The 21,338-nt window shown below is 41.5% G+C and overlaps 1 protein-coding gene across 1 annotated transcript in view; it reads left to right on the top strand.

The window, feature by feature from the left end:
- KIAA1210 (KIAA1210 ortholog) overlaps positions 1–3,823 on the top strand; it is an 87,588-nt gene extending 83,765 nt beyond the window's left edge. The window contains 3 exon segments of the mRNA XM_063084899.1: positions 426–589; positions 2,068–2,170; positions 3,660–3,823. Of these exon segments, the coding sequence (XP_062940969.1) occupies positions 426–589; positions 2,068–2,170; positions 3,660–3,823 (431 nt within the window).
- The last annotated feature ends 17,515 nt before the right edge of the window (positions 3,824–21,338 follow it).

Below are 21,338 nucleotides of genomic sequence, written 5' to 3'. Positions count from 1 at the left end.
TCATACCTGTGTAACCGTATACTTGCATGAGGGACTATGAATTAAATACTATAAGATTTTCCTTGGAGTTAGGGGAATGACATCAATGGCCTGAGCCTCCCAGAAATTTTCCCAGTCCACCTGGCAACCATTGCCCTACCCTACTTTGGAGATGGAAAGAGGGATGGACAAGAAAAGGAAAGAGTCCAGTAAGGGGACAGTATGCCCACTTTTAAGTACAGCTTCTTAACTACCCAAGGAACTCCTGCCTTGCCAGGTTGTAGGGAGGGCACAAAAGAAGGGAACCCCTCTCTGCTTGATATCTGTTTATATTCGTATGGCAATTAGCAAGGATCCCATTTGGGGCATATTGTGGGTAAGCCCTAGCCAGGCTTAAGCCCCTGCCTGCCTTGCTTCAGTTCTAACTCCTTTCATTCCTTTCTCAGGAAAGCCTTCTGGTCAACAGCTGGGTTATGCCATCTCAGAGCCAGATTGGATAACCACGGTAAAGGAGAGGAAGAGGGATTTCGAGGCCTGCATTCCTATAAAAGAGCCGAAATTCAAGAGCAGAGCTGGAGCCAAGGCAGTGACTAAGGAGCCTAGATATAGGGTAGGACCTGGGGCAGCCCGGAAAACACTCCAAAAAGGTTGCTGGAGCCACTGGTTACGCTTCCTCTGGGAACTTTGCCAGACATGCAGCTCCCTCCCCTCTTTGGGAGCATTAATCAAGGCAGGAGGACTTGGTGGGGGGGAGACTTGCTCTGTATTTATACAAACATGCCCCGCTTTATGCCCTTAGAGGGTTTGTGAAAAGTAATGAATATGGGGAGAGTCTATAAATCGAATCCTGTTCTAAATATTTGAGAACAGGGTTCCATGAAATTGTTTCAGAAATAAGGAGTAAGTCATAAAAAATAAATAAATAAACCAAAGGTGACCACTGAAGTAAGAGTTGAGTGATTACCCTTACAGATATTTAATGCCTATAAATATGTAAATTTATTTTTATAAATGGAATCAAACTGTAAGTACTATTTTTTCATTTAACATTTCATTTCTGAGTACCTTTCCATTATCGGTACATAACAATTTATATTTATGAGTTTGGTGTTTGCACCTCGACATATTGATTTGGTTTGGTGTGGCACTTACTTGTAGGTTACAAAAAAAATTTTATGTGATGAACTAGGTTAATGGTACCGCATGTGGATCAGGGATGATGGGATAATGTCTTGCCCCCCTCTTGTCAGAACTACAGAAAACTGACTCAAGAAAACATCAAATTTACATATCAAGAGATATGTTTAAGTTCCTATATTTTTAAGTGCTTACTAAATTTGTTGAGGTACCATGTGAGAAACTGTTTCACTCTTTGCTTTAAGGACCTTTTCTTTTTCATCATTAGTATTTATATGGGAGCAGGATCGTACAGGGGTAAAGTCAACCTTGGTTAAAGCTTTTGTCAGGGGAAAATACACTAATGTATATAAACTCATTAATTTAGACCAGTTGTGGAGAGGTTAATTCAAAAAGCCCCAACTAAAATTTTGGAAGGACTTACAGTTATATCACTTTCTAATAAAAGGAGTGCTTCAAGTCATATGTTAGCAAGTTTTGCAAAGTAGTAATCTTATGGAACTCACTTCAATGAATTGGTCATTTTTTTTGTGTGTGTGTGTGTGATCACCACATTCTTTTAACTTGCTGTTAAGTGCTGGTAAAGTGCTACAGATAAGGTTGTTCTTAAGTTAAATAATTCTCGTGTTGCCCTTTTTACATTATTTATATAATTAGGCAACCTTTTCTTCCAGATCTGAAAGGTGGTAAACTTGAGCCATCTTTTGTTTTGTGAACCTAAATCCCAAACCAAGGGGCTCAGTGCTACTTCCTTCCTATATGTACACCTATATCTATATCTATATCTATATCTGTGTCTGTGTCTATGTCTGTGTCTATATGCTTCCTTTTGATTACTGTTGAACTCATAGTACCCAGGACAGGGCTTGTGCCCTGTGGTCTTCTGAATAAGTAATTTGCTGTTTTTATGTCAGGACTTACAAGCTTTCTGTTTGCATTTTTGTACTAAAGGGAGCTGGCACTGCAAACAAAAACCAACAAAGAAGCATTATCATTTCTGATGTCCGTAGACAGGAGAAGACGCAGATGAAGCCACCTGCATCTACCAAATCAGGTAGAATCATACACCCCGACCCCCCAAAACACAGGCAGAATGTTGTGAAACTTTTGCAAATTCAAGCTCAGATAAAACATGTCTCTTACTTCCCAAATCAGCTTTATGATTCTCTCAAGGCTCTTCCGTTAGACACAGATATTAGCTTGGTTTAGGAAAATCCAATTATTATGACCACTATAAATAAGTCCAGTGTGTAACTTTCAGAGGGTCATCCAGTCTTTCACCTCGTTGAAGCAGCTGTCTAAGCACAAAACTGTGGTCACTCACTGAAACATTCTTGTGGCTGGGTATGCAAGAGGAAAGTACCAAGTCACTTTCCAGGTCATAGCAAAGCAGTGTTTATCACTTTCTACATCCCCAATGAAACTATTGAAAATAATCCACTATAATGTCCTAATACTATTGAATTGTGTTTAATTATTTAAAAGGCTTCTTTCAGCCCCTCTGTATTCTGAGCAGAGATGTGGGAGGTAGAGAAATGTTAACAGTTAAAAAAACACTGTGCTGGGATGGAATAGAATGTGATCTCATCAGTAAGAGTTGTGTGCCAGAGGGATTTTTTTCAGCAGGAGCAGGGGGGAAAGGAGGAGGAATTTATATTGGACTCTCTTTGTCCTCTCCCTTAATTCACCTCATGAAAAAATTAGACTAGGAATTCAGGAACCCATTGTCTGGCCACGAAATAGCAGTTGACCTGCTCACAGCCATTAATGGTCTCACGGGTACTATGGTTCTCAACTCTCACTGTGCATTAGAATCATCTGGTGAGATTTTTTAAAAATTATAAATGGCCCTGGCTCTTTTGCTAGAGATTCTAATTCAGTTCGTTCAGGAAATGGTGTGGGCATTGGTATTTTTAAAAGAGCCCTAGGTGATTCTAATATGTTGCCAGGGTTGAGAACCCTGGTTGAGTCTAAGCCACTAAGTCAATTAACCACAAAGCAGGATGAGGGAGAGAGCGGAATTGGGGAATAGGGAGGTTGTCTGCTTGGCCAGGGTAGTTGGTACAAAATTGTTTAGCATTGACTTTTACTGGGTGGATCTATTGAGTCATCAGTCACTTCATTTCACATGACATTATGAGTTGGCAAAACAAAAATAGCATTACCTTATTTGAAATTTTAAAAACTGGACAGATACAATATGTTTCCCCTCTGGTCTCAGTTCAAAAGAATAAGACAATCCAATAATAGCCACCCAAAGATTGGCAGTTATAGCTCTAAATATTATCTCTTAGGTCTTCCCATATCCAGGCCCCTGTGGTCATAGCCATGTTGATTTCACCCCTTTGACATGCCACCCATCGCACTGCCCATGAACTGACTTTTAGAAACCTGGCAACAAAGGGAGCAGGAGTTGAAAAGCACTAAGAGCAGGGGTATCAGAGAAAACCTGAAGGAGGGGACATTTTATTGCATCCCATAAACAACATACCCCAATATCCTGAGGATTCATATTGCTTGTGTGTTATTTGCTGTGGTTGCAGTTGCATTTGATGATCAGAAGATATATCAAGTGCCTGACGTGAAAAAAAAAACCAAACGATCTTCAACTCTCCCAGCTGAGCCGGCTGAGCCTGTCTGGTTCTCTGTGGCCAAGAAGAAAGCCGAAGCATGGAGCCACATAACAGAGAGCATGATGGAGCAGTAGCATTTTAGATAATAATTGCCAGTAGCTGTATTAATTCTATGTAGGGATTTCTTTACCGTGACTATTTTTTATTAAGCAAAAGAGCCTTAGAAATGGGAATTAAAGCTTATAATTATCTGAATGAAATAAATGCCATGAATGCCTAACATTCAGTACAGTCACTGCCAGCATCTGGAAAACCAGCATTTCCTATGTAAAAACCATAGAAAATGTTTGCACTGCTGTAGAATTGTGAAATCTTTATCTTTGGACAATGTGCCTTAGAAGGGAAAAAGCAAAAACATTTTATCAGAGCAACTAAAAGGTTGTCATTTCCTTTGATCAAATAAAATAATTCTAATGGGAACGTCCGAATGATTTGGCCAAATAACTGGCTTTTAGGTTTTATAAGCCTAAATAAATGCTTCAATTATTTGGTTGCTGCTCCAAGCTTTACAAGGGCTCCTAAAGAGGTGGTAGAAGTGAAGATTCTGGGTCTCCAAGAAAAATTTTGCACAGCCAGTCCCCCAATCAGCCCACTACTCCTTGAAACACCTTCCTTGTATCCCTGAGGTCCCCCAGTGCTGGCCACTTGGGTGACAGTCACACACAGAGCACTTGTACAGAGCTCCTTCTTTGCACATGTTCCATGTCAACTTGTCACAGGCCTGGCAGCAGTGAGCACCTGCCTGTGATGTAGAATGCCTCTTGGGGATTATCCTACTCCTCTGGATGGTTAGTCCATCAGTATTTGGCCTCTTGTCACAGTACCACTGTGACCTCAGTTGCCCAGAAATGTAAATGTGCCTCTTATTATACATATTCTGTTGTTTAAGCACTTACGACCCCATTGAAATTCAGTGTTCTACAGAAGCCAAGAGCTGTACTTCCCATCGGGCAGATGGCAAGCTCATGGTCTTGACGCCAGTTCCTTCCCCTCTGGCTCCAGCCTTCAAGTGGAGAACTCCACGGAACCCAGTTTCTGGTCCCTTCCCCTCAGCAGCCTCTGCTTCCCAAATCTTTAGTCTAAAGCTAGACTGCAAGCTCAAAGCCACAGAACAATGAACTTTCTGCTACCTAGAAGCCTTAAGTGATTAAATTAAGTGATTAAAAGCCTCTCCCTGCCCTCATTACTAGGGGTGCATGCCTCAGAAGTTACTAGGCTGGACAGTCCCCACCTCCCCAGTGACCCACTTACCCCCAACCATGGGGAAGAGGGAAAGCCAAAAAGAGAGATTGGGAGAGGAGGAGTGAGGATGAGAGACATGGTCAGTTGTGAGAGGCGGGCAGCCCAGCAAATTTTGAGTCTGCCCTTCCCATCCTGCCATGCAGTCTTTTTCTTTTGTAGCACTGCCTCCATTAAGAACTCCCAGGTCAAGGAGTGAATACACAGTACCTTTACTCACAGAGTCAGTCCCTTAATTTGCTGGCTTTCTGAGGTGCAGACCACTCTAGAGTCTCATCTAGTTTAACCCCTTCCTTTCCATGTTTTTTCCCTTTATTCCATCTCCCAAACCCACCAAACCCTAAGGGAGAGCTCCCTTTGGATGCCTTGACAGTAAACCTCATTTTCCTAGGAGACCCAGAAGTGACTTCTCACTGTAGTTACCATTGTGCCTGCCTTTGTCACTTTGGGGATACTTTGCTTAAATGGAAATGCAGGCCTTTAAATTCTGAGTGGGTTGCTGCCCCATGAAAAGAGTTCAGAGGCAGTGAGGTGCCAGAGCTAATTTAAAAACTTGGTGCTGGGTTTTGCTGATGATGGTATAATGTGTTACTGTACAACCACATGCTGGATTTTGCATTTTCTCTATAAAACATCTACTTTTTCTGATACTATATCAATGCCTTTTTGATAATGCTAGGTTTTCAATTGATTTGATTATTTCTTTTGCATTCCCATAGTGAGCAGTTCGTCTAGGTAGATGCCCTTTACCCAGGTAGTCCTGGTAGATTAGCTGTTACACCTTCCTCCCCCCTTTTCTCAGAGTGGACCTCTATTATGTTATTCTCACTCAGAACTCTCCATTAACAATTTCTTTTCCATAGTTAACAACAAAACGCTGTTTTTAAATGAAGACGTTAAGTTTTTTTAGTGCCCAGAGCACATTCTGATAAGTTTCCACCTTCTTTTAGCTTTCCTAATTTTTTGATATATGCAAAGCAAATAAATTCAATAAAGCCTGCTCAGTAGTCCTAAGCAAATAAATTCAATAAAGCCTGCTCAGTAGTCCTAAGCAAATAAATTCAATAAAGCCTGCTTAGCAGTCCTTCTCGGTGTGTCTGTGACATGGGGAGGGGAATCAAATAGGACATCGACAACTCAGACCTGAAGGTTTTCAGAGAAGCAAAATGTTCTTAAGAGCTTGTGCTGCGCATAAAGAACCTCCATTCAAGTGTGCATGACCAAGCTGATAGCCTCCGATGGGCTTTGGTATGGTGGAGAAGTGCTATGGAAGAGGTTTTGGGTATGAGCACCTGGGAGCAAGGAGAGAGATGGGTGGAGGGGGGTGTGGTTGGGGGTGAGTAGGAGGGACGAGGTGGTTGGTGGTTGTGCTCCAGCCTGGCTCAAGGAACAGGGCCAAGTCCTATGGCAAGATGGGCTACTGGAAGAGGCCTTTTTCAGAAGCAAGGGGCACCACTGTGCTCAGGTAACAGAGTGTGACACGGAGTGAGGAAGAGAGAGGAGCTATAGACCAAATATTTAGCCTGGCCCTCCTGTAGCATTTGTAACACTTGAAGGCTTCATCATATGTCTAAATATTTGAAATGTTTAAATCAACTAATACATGTTTTACTTACTGGTTTATCTCCTTCCATGACAAATGTACCTTCATAATGACCTGAAAGGCCAGGTTGGAATTCAGAATTCTCAGACTCCTCTAAGACCCACCCCGATGATGTGGGAAGAGCTGCCCTCCGCCCCCCTCCCCCTGGCTTTTAGACCAGGCCCCATACCCTGTTCCAGGCCTACAAGCACCCCTTAGGCCTTGGAGCACGTATCCTAGCAGGGCAGTCAACCCTCCCAAGGATGGCCCTCTCAAAGACAGCGTTAAGAGGAGCACGTAGGCCCTGGCAGCAGGCTTGGGACTGTCCAGGGGTCCCAGGTAACTAGAGCATGGTTTAGCAGGGGGAGGTACCCCTTATTCCCACAGGCTCCTGGCCCCATAGGGAGGGGTGTGGCTGGAAGGGGGCCAAAGTGGGACCTTTATAGCATGGAGCTCAGGACAGAGGTTCTTCTTACCTGGGTCTAAGAGCAGTCCTATATTAACTTATACAACATAAACACTAACAAATCAGAACCAGTTTGAAGCCCCTCAAATCACACTATAATGGAAAACTGTCTATTGGCTTGCCCTTTTAGCTTAAGTAATGGTGGAAAGGGGCCCTGTACCTCTGTCTCACTATTTGGTTCTAGCCATAAGGAATACTATGCGATAGTATATTTTAAAACATCAACATTGGAGACCAAAAAAAAAAAGAGTTGTGGAAGTGTTACATTTTCTTCACTCTAACAGACATTGAGCACTTACTAAGTGGAAAATTCAGTGCCTATGGCTTTGGAAAAGGAAAATTATAAAGCCCTTTAATGTCCCAACCATTCAGAAGTTCACAATTCAGGGGATGGTGGTGGGGGGAGTAGATACCCATATATATAAATAATGCACAAAAAAATACTTGGACACAAATGTTCATAGCAGCACTACTCAAATGGCCCAAAGGTGGAACCAACCCAAATGTTCAACAGAAAAACAGATAAACAAATTTTGGTATACTCATACAGTAGAATATTATTCGGCCATAAAAGGGAATGAAGTATAGATACATGCTACAGTGTAGATGAGCCACAGAAACATTATGATAAGTGAAGAAGCCAGACACAAATTGTGTTTATATAAAATGTTCACAATAGGTAAATCCATAGAGATGGAAAGCAGATTGGTGATCACCAGGGGCTGGGGGTGGGGGGGTCGGGCTAGGGCTCAAACCCTTCAAATACGTTGTAAAGACTGGATCACAAACCCCTCACATGCCAGGCTGGGTCACCAGACCTCTCATGTGCCAGGCTGGCTGGGTCACAGACCCCTCCTGTGCCAAGCTGGCTGGGTCACAGACCCCCCCACATATGCCAGGATGGGTCACAGACCCTTCACATGCAGGTTGCAAGCTAGGTAATTGGGAAAGATCCCAATAGCTGTTGACAGAGTTGACAGGTTCATTCCAAAGCAAGCTCAGCCCTCAGCTTCCTCAGCAGCAGCAGCAGCAGCAGCAGCTTACGGTAGCCTCCAGCAGCAGTAGCAGCCTCCCTGTGATCCCCCTGGGGACATCCTGGGGGGTGGGGGGCACTATGGATCAGAGCGACTCATCCTTTATACTTAAGTCCAATAACTCGGGACACCTGGGTGTGAGTCAGACAACCCAGGAACACCTGGGTGCACGTGCATAGTTATTTACATCAAATGTTCAGCAAGATTCTGAACATCTAAGGGACCCTGACCATTTACCCTCACTTTCATTTTCCCTACAGGGGGCAATGGAGAGTGACTGCTTAATGGATACAGGGTTTGGGGGTGACGAAATGTTTTGGAACTAAATAGAAGTGGTGGTTGCACAAAACTGTGAATGTACTAAATGTAACTGAAATATTCACTTTAGAATGGTGAATTTCACCTCAATTTAAAAACATAACGCTAGTATAAGTTAGAATACAAGATGTGCTACCATGGAATATGAGAGAAGGTATCAGTGCTACCAAGAGAGCACATAAGAAGCCTTCACTGAAAGCGGAAATGAGGCTGTCTAAGCTCAAACCCCTGTACCCTCTCCCTTCTCTGATCCTCTACTCTGATTAAATATAACTTCACCTTTTGTTCCCCCTTAAACAGAGTCTAGAGATTAAGCCCATTCCCTCCCTTTCCTCTTTTTATTGGTCTCATTTTATATTAGGAAATATTTCAGACTTACAAAAAGATATAGAGAATACTACTATAAACATCCATGTATCCACTACCCAACTTAAGAAATGTAACATTGCAAATGCAGTTGACACCCACCATGGAGCCCTCCGCAATAGAATCTCCCTTGTTTTCTTTCCCCAAGAGGTAACACCTGAATGAGGGGTTTATCTTTCCCAACTGTCAAGCTAGGGCTTAGGGTTCACAAACCCTTCAAGCCCGTTATACAGACTAGGTCACAAACTCCTCACATGCAGGTCCACGAGCTAGGTGATAGGAAAAAATCTTGGGAGCCGTGGGTAAAAAATTAATAGGCTTTATTCAGAGCTAGGAGCAGCCACCCTAATCGCCTCCTGGAGCATCCCGAGAAGCAGCGTGTATCAGATCTGTTCATCCTTTATACTTAAGTCCATAACTCAGGACACCTGGGTGCCCATACAAAATTACATTAGATAATAACCAAGAAACACCTGGGTGCACAAGGCTACTTACAGCAAATGCTTGGCAAGATTCTGAACATCTGAGGGGCCTGACCATTTTCCTATATTTTCCCTACACCAACCATGCCTGTACACATGCTACATTTGTATGCATCTCTCATATGCATGCTTTTCACTCCAGATATTTGTATTCATAAGCTATAATGGTGATCATTTTGCATGGTTTTTAGATTTCCTATACATGGTATGTTTGTATCCTTCTGGAACCGTCTTTTTCCCTTATGCATTTTTCTGCTGCCATCAGGCAGTCTTTGCCCCTCCGTGTCTCAAGCCCTGTGAGTTCTAGTCTCCTCTTCATTTTTTCAAAATTAATTTATTTTTTTTAAATTTTACTTTGTCGATATACAATGTGGTTGACTATTGTGGCTCATTACTGAAACCTCCCTCCCTCCTCCCTCTCCCCGCTCCCACCCAACAATGTCCTTTCTGTTTGCTTCTCGTATCAACTTCAAGGAATTGTAGTTGTTATGTCTTCTTCCCCCACCCTTGTATTTCTGTGTGTGTGTGTGTGTGTGTGTGAGTGTGTGTGTGTGTGTGTGTGTGTGAGTGTGTGTGTGTGTGTGTGTGTGTGTGAATTTATTTATTTCCTTTTAGCTCCCACCAATAAGTGAGAACATGTGGTATTTCTCTTTCTGTGCCTGACTTGTTTCACTTAATATAATTCTCTCAAGGTCCATCCATGTTGTTGCTGTGCCTGACTTGTTTCACTTAATATAATTCTCTCAAGGTCCATCCATGTTGTTGCAAATGGTAGTATGTCATTCTTTTTTATAGCAAAGTAGTATTTCATTGTGTAGATATGCCACCTTTTCCATATCCTCTCATCCAATGATGGACATTACGGCTGGTTCTGACTCTAGGCTATTGTAAAGAGTGCTGCGATGAACATTGGGGAATGGGTATACCTTCGACTTGATGATTTCCATTCCTCTGGGTATATTCCCAGCAGTGGGATAGCTGGGTCATATAGTAGATCTATCTGCAATTATTTGAGGAACCTCCATAACATTTACCATAGAGGCTGCACCATTTTGCACTCCCACCAAAAATGCATGAGAGTTCCTTTTTCTACGCAACCTTGCTAGCATTTATCATTCAGAGTCTTTTGGATTTTAGCCATCCTAACTGGGGTGAGATGGTATCTCAGTGTACTTTTGATTTGCATTTCCCGGATGCTGAGTGATATGGAGCATTTTTTCATATGTCTGTTGGCCATTTGTATATCTTCCTTAGAGAAATGCCTCCATAGCTCTTTTGCCCATTTGTTAATTGGGTTGCTTGTTTTTTTTTTTGTAAAGTTGTTTGAGTTCTTGTATATTCTGGATATTAATCCTTTGTCAGATGTATATTTTGCAAATATTTTCTCCCACTCTGTTGGTTGTCTTTTAACTCTGTTAATTGTTTATTTGGCTGTGCAGAAGCTCTTTAGTTTGATATAATCCCATTTGTTTATTTTTCCTTTGGTTGCCTGTGCTTTTAGGGTCGTATTCATGAAGTCTGTGTCCAGTCCTATTTTGTGAAGTGTCTCTCCTATGTTTTCTGTAAGAAGTTTTATTGTTTCAGGGTGTATATTTAATTCTTTAATCCATTTTGAGTTAAGTTTAGTGTATGGTGAAAGGTATGGGTCTACTTTCATTCTCCTGCATATTGATATCCAGTTCTCCCAGCACCATTTGCTAAAGAGGCAGTCTCTTCCCCATTGCATAGGCTTGGTGCCTTTGTCAAAGATCAGATGGCTGTAGGTGTGTGGGTTGATTTCTGGATTATCTATTCTATTCCATTGATCAGTGTGTCTGCTTTTATGCCAGTACCATACTGTTTTGGTTATTATAGCTTTGTAGTATAGTTTAAAGTCAGGTAGTGTTATGCCTCCAGCTTTATTTGATTTTTGCTCAGTGTTGCTTAGGCTATGCGTGGTCTTTAGTTATTCCATATAAATGTCTGGATAGTTCTGTCCATTTCTGAGAAAAAAGTCATTGGAATTTTGATGGGGATTGCATTGAATTTGTATATCACTTTGGGTAGTATGGACATTTTCACTATGTTGATTCTTCCAATCCAAGAGCATGGGATATCTTCCCATCTTCTTGTATCCTCTCTAATTTCTCTCAGCAGTGGTTTGTAGATCTCATTATAGAGATTTTTCACCTCCTTGGTTAACTCAATTCCTAAGTATTTTATTTTTTTGGTGGCTATTGTAAATGGGCAGGCTTTCTTGATTTCTCCTTCTGCATGTTCACTATGGGAGAAAAGAAATGCTACTGATTTTTGTGTGTTGATTTTTTATCCTGCTACTGTGCTGAAATCATTTATCATCTCCAAGAATTTTTTTGTAGAGGGTTTAGGCTGTTCGATATATAGGATCATGTCATCTGCAAACAGGGACAGTTTGACATCATCTTTTCCAATCTGGATGCTCTTTATTTCCTTCTCTTCTCTGATTGCTCTGGCTAGTACTTCCAACACTATGTTGAATAGGAGTGGTGAGAGTGGGCATCCTTGTCTGATTCCTGTTCTTAAAGGAAAAGCTTTCAGCTTTTCCCCATTCAGGATGATATTGGCAGTAGGTTTGGCATATATGGCTTTAATTATGTTGAGATACTTTCCCTCTATACCTAACTTATAGAGGGTCTTTGTCATGAATGAGTGTTGAATTTTATCAAATGCTTTTTCAGCATCTATACAGATGATCATATGTTCCTAGTGTTGGATTTTATTAATATGGTGTATCACATTTACTGATTTGCATATGTTGAACCAACCTTGCATCACTGGGATGAATCCCACTTGATCGTGGTGAATAATTTTACATATGTGTTGTTGTATTCTCTTTGCTAGTATTTTATTGAGGATTTTTGCATCTATACTCATCAAGGATATCGGCCTGTAGTTTTCTTTTTTGGTTATATCTTTACCTGGTTTTGGTATCAGGATGATGTTTGCTTCATAGAATGAGTTTGGGAGATTTGCGTCTGTTTCAATCTTTTGGAATAGTTTGTAAAGAATCGGTGTCAATTCCTCTTTGAATGTTTGGTAAAATTCTGCTGTGAATCCATCTGGTCCTGGGCTTTTCTTTGTTGGGAGCTTTCTGATAACAGCTTCAATCTCCTTTATTGTTATTGGTCTGTTCAGATTTTCTACATCTTCATGGCTCAGTTTTGGGAGGTAGTGTGTGTCCAGAAATTTATCCATTTCCTCGAGATTTTCAAACTTGTTGGCGTATAGTTGTTAATAGTAGTCTCGAATGATTCCTTGTATTTCAGATGAATCAGTTGTAATATCACCTTTTTCATTTCTAATTTTTGTTATGTGAGTCTTATCTCTTCTTTTTTTTTGTTAGCTATGCTAATGGTTTGTCAATTTTATTTGTCTTTTCAAAAAACCAACTTTTTGATTCATTGATATTTTGTATTGTTTTTTGGGTTTCAATTTCATTCAGTTCTGCTCTGATCTTAATGATTTCTTTCCGTCTGCTAACTTTAGGTTTGGATTGTTCTTGTTTTTCTAGATCTTTAAGGTGAAGTGTTAGGTTGTTCACTTGCCATATTTCCATTCTTCTGAGGTGAGCATTTAATGCAATAAATTTCCCCCTCAATACTGCTTTTGCAGTATCCCACAGGTTTTGGTATGATCTATCATTATTTTCATTAGTTTCAATAAATTTTTTGATTTCCTGCTTGATTCCTTCTTGGACCCATATGTCATTAAGTAGAATGCTGTTTAATTTCCATGTGTTTGTATAGTTTCCAGAATTTTGTTTGTTATTGATTTCTAGTTTTAATCCATTGTGGTCTGAGAAAATACATGGGATAATTCCAATTGTTTTGAATTTGTTGAGACTTGATTTGTGACCTAATATGTGATCTATCCTGGAGAATGATCCATGTGCTGATGAGAACAATGAATATTCTGAGGTTGTTGGATGGAATGTTCTGTAGATATCTGCCAATTCCAATTGGTCTAGAGTATTGTTTAGATATTGTGTTCATCTGCTGATTCTTTGCCTAGAGGATCTGTTTAATATTGACAGTGGGGTGTTCATGTCCCCTGCTATTATGTTATTAGTCTCTATTTCCTCCTTTAGGTCTAATAGAGGTTGTTTTATAAATCTGGCTGCTCCAACATTGGGTGCATACATATTTATGATTGTTATGTCTTCTTGATGGATCAGTCCTTTTATCATTATGTAGTGTCCCTCATTGTCTCTTTTTATGGTTTTTAGTTTAAAGTCTACTTTGTCAGATATAAGAATAGCTATTCCAGCTCGTTTTTCATTTCTGTTTGCATGGTAAATCTTTTTCCATCCTTTCACTCTTAGTCTATGTGAGTCTTTATGTGTGAGGTGGGTCTCTTGAAGGCAGCATATATTTGGGTCCTCCTTTTTAATCCAGTCAGCAGGTCTGTGTCTTTTTTTTTTTTTAATTTTATTTTGTCTATATACATTGTAGCTGATTATTGCTCCCCATCACCAAAACCTCCCTCCCTTCTCCCTCCCCCCCTCCCCCCAACAATGTCCTTTCTGTTTGCTTGTTGTATCAACTTCAAATAATTGTGGTTGTTATATCTTCTTCCCCACCCCCCGGTTTGTGTGTGTGTGTGTGTGTGTGTGTGTGTGAATTTATATATTAATTTTTAGCTCCCACCAATAAGTGAGAACATGTGGTATTTCTCTTTCTGTGCCTGACTTGTTTCACTTAATATAATTCTCTCAAGGTCCATCCATGTTGTTGCAAATGGCAGTATTTCATTCGTTTTTATAGCTGAGTAGTATTCCATTGTGTAGATGTACCACATTTTCCGTATCCACTCATCTGATGATGGGCATTTGGGCTGGTTCCAACTCTTGGCTATTGTAAAGAGTGCTGCGATAAACATTGGGGAATGGGTATACCTTCGACTTGATGATTTCCATTCCTCTGGGTATATTCCCAACAGTGGGATGGCTGGGTCGTATGGTAGATCTATTTGCAATTGTTTGAGGAACCTCCATACCATTTTCCATAGAGGCTGCACCATTTTGCAGTCCCACCAACAATGTATGAGAGTTCCTTTTTCTCCACAGCCTCGCCAGCATTTATCGTTCATAGTCTTTTGGATTTTAGCCATCCTAACAGGGGTTAGATGGTATCTCAGTGTGGTTTTGATTTGCATTTCCCGGATGCTGAGTGATGTTGAGCATTTTTTCATATGTCTGTTGGCCATTTGTATATCTTCCTTAGAGAAATGCCTACTTAGCTCTTTTACCCATTTTTTAATTGGGTTGCTTGTTTTCTTCTTGTAAAGTTGTTTGAGTTCCTTATATATTCTGGATATTAATCCTTTGTCAGATGTATATTTTGCAAATATTTTCTCCCACTCTGTTGGTTGTCTTTTAACTCTTTTAATTGTTTCTTTTGCTGTGCAGAAGCTTTTTAGTTTGATATAATCCCATTTGTTTATTTTTCCTTTGGTTGCCCGTGCTTTTGGGGTCGTATTCATGAAGTCTGTGTCCAGTCCTATTTCCTGAAGTGTTTCTACTATGTTTTCTTTAAGAAGTTTTATTGTCTCAGGGTGTATATTTAAATCCTTAATCCATTTTGAGTTGATTTTAGTATACAGTGAGAGGTATGGATCTAGTATCATTCTCCTGCATATCGATATCCAGTTATCCCAGCACCACTTGCTCAAGAGGCAGTCCCTTCCCCAGTGAATAGGCTTGGTGCCTTTGTCAAAGATCAGCTGGCAGTAAGTGTGTGGGTTGATTTCTGGATTCTCTCTTCTATTCCATTGGTCAGTGTGTCTGTTTTTATGCCAGTACCATACTGTTTTGGTTATTATAGCTTTGTAGTATAGCTTAAAGTCAGGTAGTGTTATGCCTCCAGCTTTATTTTTTTTTGCTCTGCATTGCTTTGGCTATTCGTGGTCTTTTATTGTTCCATATAAATGTCTGAATAGTTTTTTCCATTTCTGAGAAAAATGTCTTTGGAATTTTGATGAGGATTGCGTTGAATTTGTATATCACTTTGGGTAGTATGGACATTTTCTCTATGTTGATTCTTCCAATCCAAGAGCATGGAATATCGTTCCATCTTCTTGTATCCTCTCTAATTTCTCTCAGCAGTGGTTTGTAGTTCTCATTATAGAGATTTTTCACATCCTTGGTTAACTCAATTCCTAAGTATTTTATTTTTTTGGTGGCTATCGTAAATGGGCAGGCTTTCTTGATTTCTCCTTCCGCATGTTCACTATTGGAGAAAAGAAATGCTACTGATTTTTGTGTGTTGATTTTGTATCCTGCTACTGTGCTGAAATCATTTATCAATTCCAATAGTTTTTTTGTAGAGGTTTTAGGCTGTTCGATATATAGGATCATGTGATCTGCAAACAGGGACAGTTTGACTTCATCTTTTCCAATCTGGATGCCCTTTATTTCCTTCTCTTCTCTGATTGCTCTGGCTAGTACTTCCACCACTATGTTGAATAGGAGTGGTGAGAGTGGGCATCCTTGTCTAGTTCCTGTTCTTAAAGGAAAAGCTTTCAGCTTTTCCCCATTCAGGATGATATTGGCAGTGGGCTTGACATATATGGCTTTAATTATGTTGAGATACTTTCCTTCTATTCCTAACTTATAGAGGGTCTTTGTCATGAATGAGTGCTGAACTTTATCAAATGCTTTTTCAGCATCTATAGAGATGATCATATGGTCCTTGTGTTTGAGTTTATTAATATGGTGTATCACATTTATTGATTTGCGTATGTTGAACCAACCTTGCATCCCTGGGATGAATCCCACTTGATCGTGATGAATAATTTTTCGTATGTGTTGCTGTATTCTGTTTGCTAGTATTTTAGTGAGGATTTTTGCATCTATATTCATCAAGGATATCGGCCTGTAGTTTTCTTTTTTGGTTATATCTTTACCTGGTTTTGGTATCAGGATGATGTTTGCTTCATAGAATGAGATTGGGAGATTTGCGTCCGTTTCAATCTTTTGGAATAGTTTGGAAAGAATCGGTGTCAATTCCTCTTTGAATGTTTGGTAAAATTCTGCTGTGAATCCATCTGGTCCTGGGCTTTTCTTTGTTGGGAGCCTTCTGATAACAGCTTCAATCTCCTTTATTGTTATTGGTCTGTTCAAATTTTCTACGTCTTCATGGTTCAGTTTTGGGAGCTTGTGTGTGTCCAGAAATTTATCCATTTCCTCCAGATTTTCAAATTTGTTGGTGTATAGTTGTTTATAGTAGTCTCGAATGATTCCTTGTATTTCAGATGAATCAGTTGTAATATCACCTTTTTCATTTCTAATTTTTGTTATTTGAGTCTTCTCTCTTCTTTTTTTTGTTAGCCATGCTAATGGTTTGTCTATTTTATTTATCTTTTCAAAAAACCAACTTTTTGATTCGTTGATCTTTTGAATTGTTTTTTGGTTTTCAATTTCATTCAGTTCTGCTCTGATCTTAATGATTTCTTTCCGTCTGCTAACTTTAGGTTTGGATTGTTCTTGTTTTCCTAGTTCTTTAAGGTGAAGTGTTAGGTTGTTCACTTGCCATCCTTCTATTCTTCTGAAGTGAGCATTTAATGCAATAAATTTTACCCTCAATACTGCTTTTGCAGTATCCCACAGGTTTTGGTATGATGTATCATTGTTTTCATTAGTTTCAATAAACTTTTGATTTCCTGCTTGATTTCTTCTTGGACCCATATGTCATTAAGTAGAATGCTGTTTAATTTCCATGTGTTTGTATAGTTTCCAGAGTTTCGTTTGTTATTAATTTCTAGTTTTAATCCATTGTGGTCTGAGAAGATACATGGGATAATTCCAATATTTTTGAATTTATTGAGACTTGATTTGTGACCTAATATGTGATCTATCCTGGAGAATGATGAAGAATACGTTGAATACGTTTGGAGATCATTGAGCTTCCTGGATCTGAAGATCTGTGATTTTTCCTATACCTGGGAAGTTTTCTGCCACTAATTGGTTGAATATGTTTTCAATGCAATCTCCTTTTTCTTCCCTTTCTGGAATACCCATGACTTAGATATATGAGCACTTAAGGTTGTCTGATATCTCTCTCAGATTTTCTTCAATGCCTTTGACTCTTTTTTCTTTCTCTTTTTTTTTTTTTTTTTTTTTTTTTGTCTCTTTGTGTTATTTCATACAGCCCATCTTCAAGTTCAGAGGTTTTCTCTTCAACTTCTGCAAGCCTGCTGGTTAAACTCTCCATTGTGTTTTTTATTTCGCTGAATAACTTCTTCTGTTCAGCAAGTTCTGCTACATTTTTTTTCAGGACATTGATTTCCTTGTACATTTCCTCTTTCAGGTCCTGTATACTTTTCCTCATTTCATCATGATGTCTAGCTGAGTTTTCTTGTATCTCATTCAGTTTCCTTAGAATTATTACTGGACATTCCTTCTCAGTCATTTCAAGGGCTTCTTGTTCTATATGATCTGGAGCCTGAGAGTTATCCTTTGGTGGTGTATTTTCTTGATTTTTCTTATTTCTGGTATCTTTGATGTTTATTCCTTGTGGCAGCAGGTTTCACAGTCCACCGGTTTGACACTATTGACTGACTAAGATGTTGTTGTGGTTGCCAATTTGGTATGGCTACCTCAGTGACTGCTCAGTTGGCCACTAGTGCCTTGTGTATGTGGTTGCCTCATGTCTTGCGCCTCTCCAGGGAGCCACCTCTCTGGTCAGCTTGGACTCGGCTGGGCTGCTGGATCACGGGGCAGTACAGCAGGGTGTGTGGTCTCTGCTGGCTTCCACTTCCCATGCTGGACTTCTCCCTGTTCCGTGCACTCTGGTCCAAGCTGCTGGGATGCGCCGAGGCACTGAAGATTGTGTGGTCTCTGCAGAGCTTCCCCGTCCCCTGCAGGATGTCACCCTGCTCTGTGCATGCTATGCTGGGCTTGGAGTGGAGCCTGGTGGCGGTGGTGAAGCCTACCTGCTGCTGGATCATGTGGAGTTGATTCCCCCACAGGGTGTGTGGACTCTACGGAGCTTCTACCTCCACTGCTGCACATCTCCGTGCTCCATACACATTGGCCCAGGCTCCTGGATTGCGTGGCAGCAGTGTGGTCCCCGTGGATTTCCTGCCTCCCCTACCGGACATCTCCCTGCTCCGAGCACACTAGGCCAGGCTGGGAATGGAGCTGGATGCCTGCGGTGAGGCCTACCTGCTGGATCACTCAGTGGTGGCCCCACAGGTTGTGTGGTTTCTGTGGAGCCTCCACCTCCCCTGCCGGACATCTCCCCACTCTGTGCACACTGGGCTTGGCTGGGAATGGAGCCGGGTGGCAGCGGTGAAGCCTATCTGCTGGATCACGAGACAGCGGCCCCACAGGGCATGTGGTCTCCGTGGAGCTTCTGCCTCCCCCGCTGGATGTCTCCCCATTCAATATGCACTTGATGTTATGTTTTCATAGTTTAAATCGGTTGATTTGTGGGAGAGAGTGACACTAGGGACCATCCATTCCGCCATCTTGACCGGAAGTCCTCTAGTCTCCTCTTCAGCCCTGCCCTTGCCGTCCTGTTCAGTTTACCTGCGACAGTGCCAAGCCAGTAAATTAAGGCTGGTCTGACAGTAGGTGAAGGTCAGCTTTTTCTCCTATTGCTCTAAAACAGTGGTTCTCAAACCATAGCATGCATCAGAATGTTTTAGTCCATTTTGTGTTGCTATAACAGAATACCTGAGATTGGGTAATTTATAAAGGAAAGAGGTTTATTTGGCTTACGATTCTGGGACAGTTGCATCTGGCATGGGCCTCAGGCTGCTTCTACTCATGGCGGAAATTGGCAGGCAGCCGGCGGGTACGAGCAGATCACACAGCGAGAGGAAGCAAGAGAGAGAGAGAAGGTGCCAGAGTCCTTTTTAAGCAACGAGCTCTCATGGGAACTAATAGAGCGAGAACTCACTCATTAATCCCCGCTCCCCCAGGGAGAGCATTAATCCATTCATGATGGATCTGCCCCCATGGCTCAATCAGTTTCCAACACTGCCACACTGGAGATCAAATTTCCACATGAGTTTTGGAGGGGACAACACATTCAAACTCCATTCCGCTCCTGGCCCCCCCAAAACTCATGTTACGCTCACAGACAAAATAATATCCCAAAATTCTATCCCAACAGTCCGAAAAGTCTTAACTTGTTCCAGCACCAACTTAAAAGTCCAAAGTCCAAAGTCTCCTCTGAGACCAAAAGCAAAAGTCCTACCAACTGTGAACCTGTAAAAGTGAAAACCAAATTTATCTACTCCCAAGATACAATGATGGAACAGATATCGGGTATACGTTTCCATTCCAAAAGGGAGGAATAGACCAGAAGAAAGGAGAAACAGGTCCCAAACAAGTCTGAAACCCAGCAGGGCAGGCATTAAATCTCAAGGCTGGAGAATCAGGTACCTTGATTCCATGTTCGACTGCCTCTGCACACTGGTATGGGGGTTGGGTCCCCAAGTCCTTGGGCAGCTCTGCTCCTATGGCTTTCCTGGTCTTGGGCCACACTTCACCTCTCCCAAGCTGGTGTTCCACTCTGGTAGCTCCACAGATCTGGGGTCTCCACAGCAGTCCCACTCTCATGGCTCCACTAGGCATGGTGCTATTGGGGTTTCTCTGCTGCAACTCTGATGCCACATTTCTGCTCGGCATTGCTCTAGTAGATGACCTCTGCAGTAGCTCCGCCCCTGCAGCAGGTCTCTGCCTGGGTTCACAGGCTTTTCCATACATCCTCTGGAATTTGGGTGGAGGCTGCCATGCCTCCACTGCTCTCACGTCCTGGTAGCCTGCAGACTTAACATGACGTGGATGCCACCGAGGTTTTGGGCCTCTACTCTCCAGGGCTGCTGCACGAACTGCACTTGGGGCCACTCCAGCTGGAGCAGCTGGGATGCAGGGAGCAGGATCCCGAGGGCAGCTGTGCCCAAGGCCTGTCCTCTGGCTCAACTCAGTCCTTCTAGGCCTCAGGGTCTGTGATGGGTGGGGCACCCTTCAAGACTTCTCAAATGCCTGCAGGGCTTTCCTCTCATTTTCTCCACTAGTAGGATCTGGCTGCCTCACCACCAAGATAATGTCTTTAGCAACCAGTTTATCTGCTACACCTTTGCATTGTTCTCTGGCTCTCTGCTTCTTTACCGCATGGGCAGGTTGCAAAGTTTCCAAATCTTTATGCTCTGCTTCCCTTTTAAATTCTGGCATTACACCATGCCTTTGCCACAATAACTCAGAGTAGGCTGTTAGAATTAGCCACGCAGCATCCTTAAAGCTTTGCTGCTTGGAAATTTCTTCCATCAGATACTCTGCTTCACAACTCTTAAGTCCCATCTTCCACAAAGTCCAAGGGCATGGACACAATGCGGCCAAGTTCCTTGCTATGATGTAGCAAGGATGACCTTCTGTCCAGTTCCCAATAAGTTCTGTAAGATCTGTGCACCGTGCACAAACCCCACACGTCGGGATGGCTCACCTCACAAAGACCATGAGACAGAGACCGATGCAATCAAGCAAGAGGAGTTTATTTCCAGCATGCTGGGGCCACTCACCATTCAAGACAAAAGCGACCATGAGCCTTTAACACAAGAGTTTTTTATACAGTTTTTTCGACAGACTTTCACAATAGGATGAGTTGTTTACTGTTTACAGGTTATCAGAGGTGACCTTTGGATTTATTGGTGGGCTTTAGTGGGCTGGCACACTAATAAGGAACAGTGCACTTCCCAATCGTTTATCTTCCAGGTGGCTTTTAGATAAGGAACTGGATAGTCAGTTCCTGGAACAGGGTGGTGTCTTACTCCCTTCCTGGAATTTAATGTGTCTGGGCCTGCCTTACTTAAAATGGTGTTAGTTATGTTTTCCCATCTTTAGCAAGCATTGAATACAGAAGCAAATTAAGCATGTTAAAGTTATATTTTTTTCTACAATTTCACCCTTGTTCTTGTGTGCATTTCAATCATGAAATACTTGTCTCCTGTTGATTTAATGCTTGATATTGTTGTCTTAACATCATAATTTGAACAGTACTAACACGTTCTCTAACAAAAGCAAGCAGGTGATTTAAAATGCAGGGACTGAAGGTCAGAAGCAACATTAAAATAATTAGT

Source organism: Cynocephalus volans, chromosome X (assembly GCF_027409185.1).
Source record: "Cynocephalus volans isolate mCynVol1 chromosome X, mCynVol1.pri, whole genome shotgun sequence".
NCBI classification, from domain to species: Eukaryota; Metazoa; Chordata; class Mammalia; order Dermoptera; family Cynocephalidae; genus Cynocephalus; species Cynocephalus volans.
This window is presented reverse-complemented; position numbering and strand designations above follow the sequence as displayed.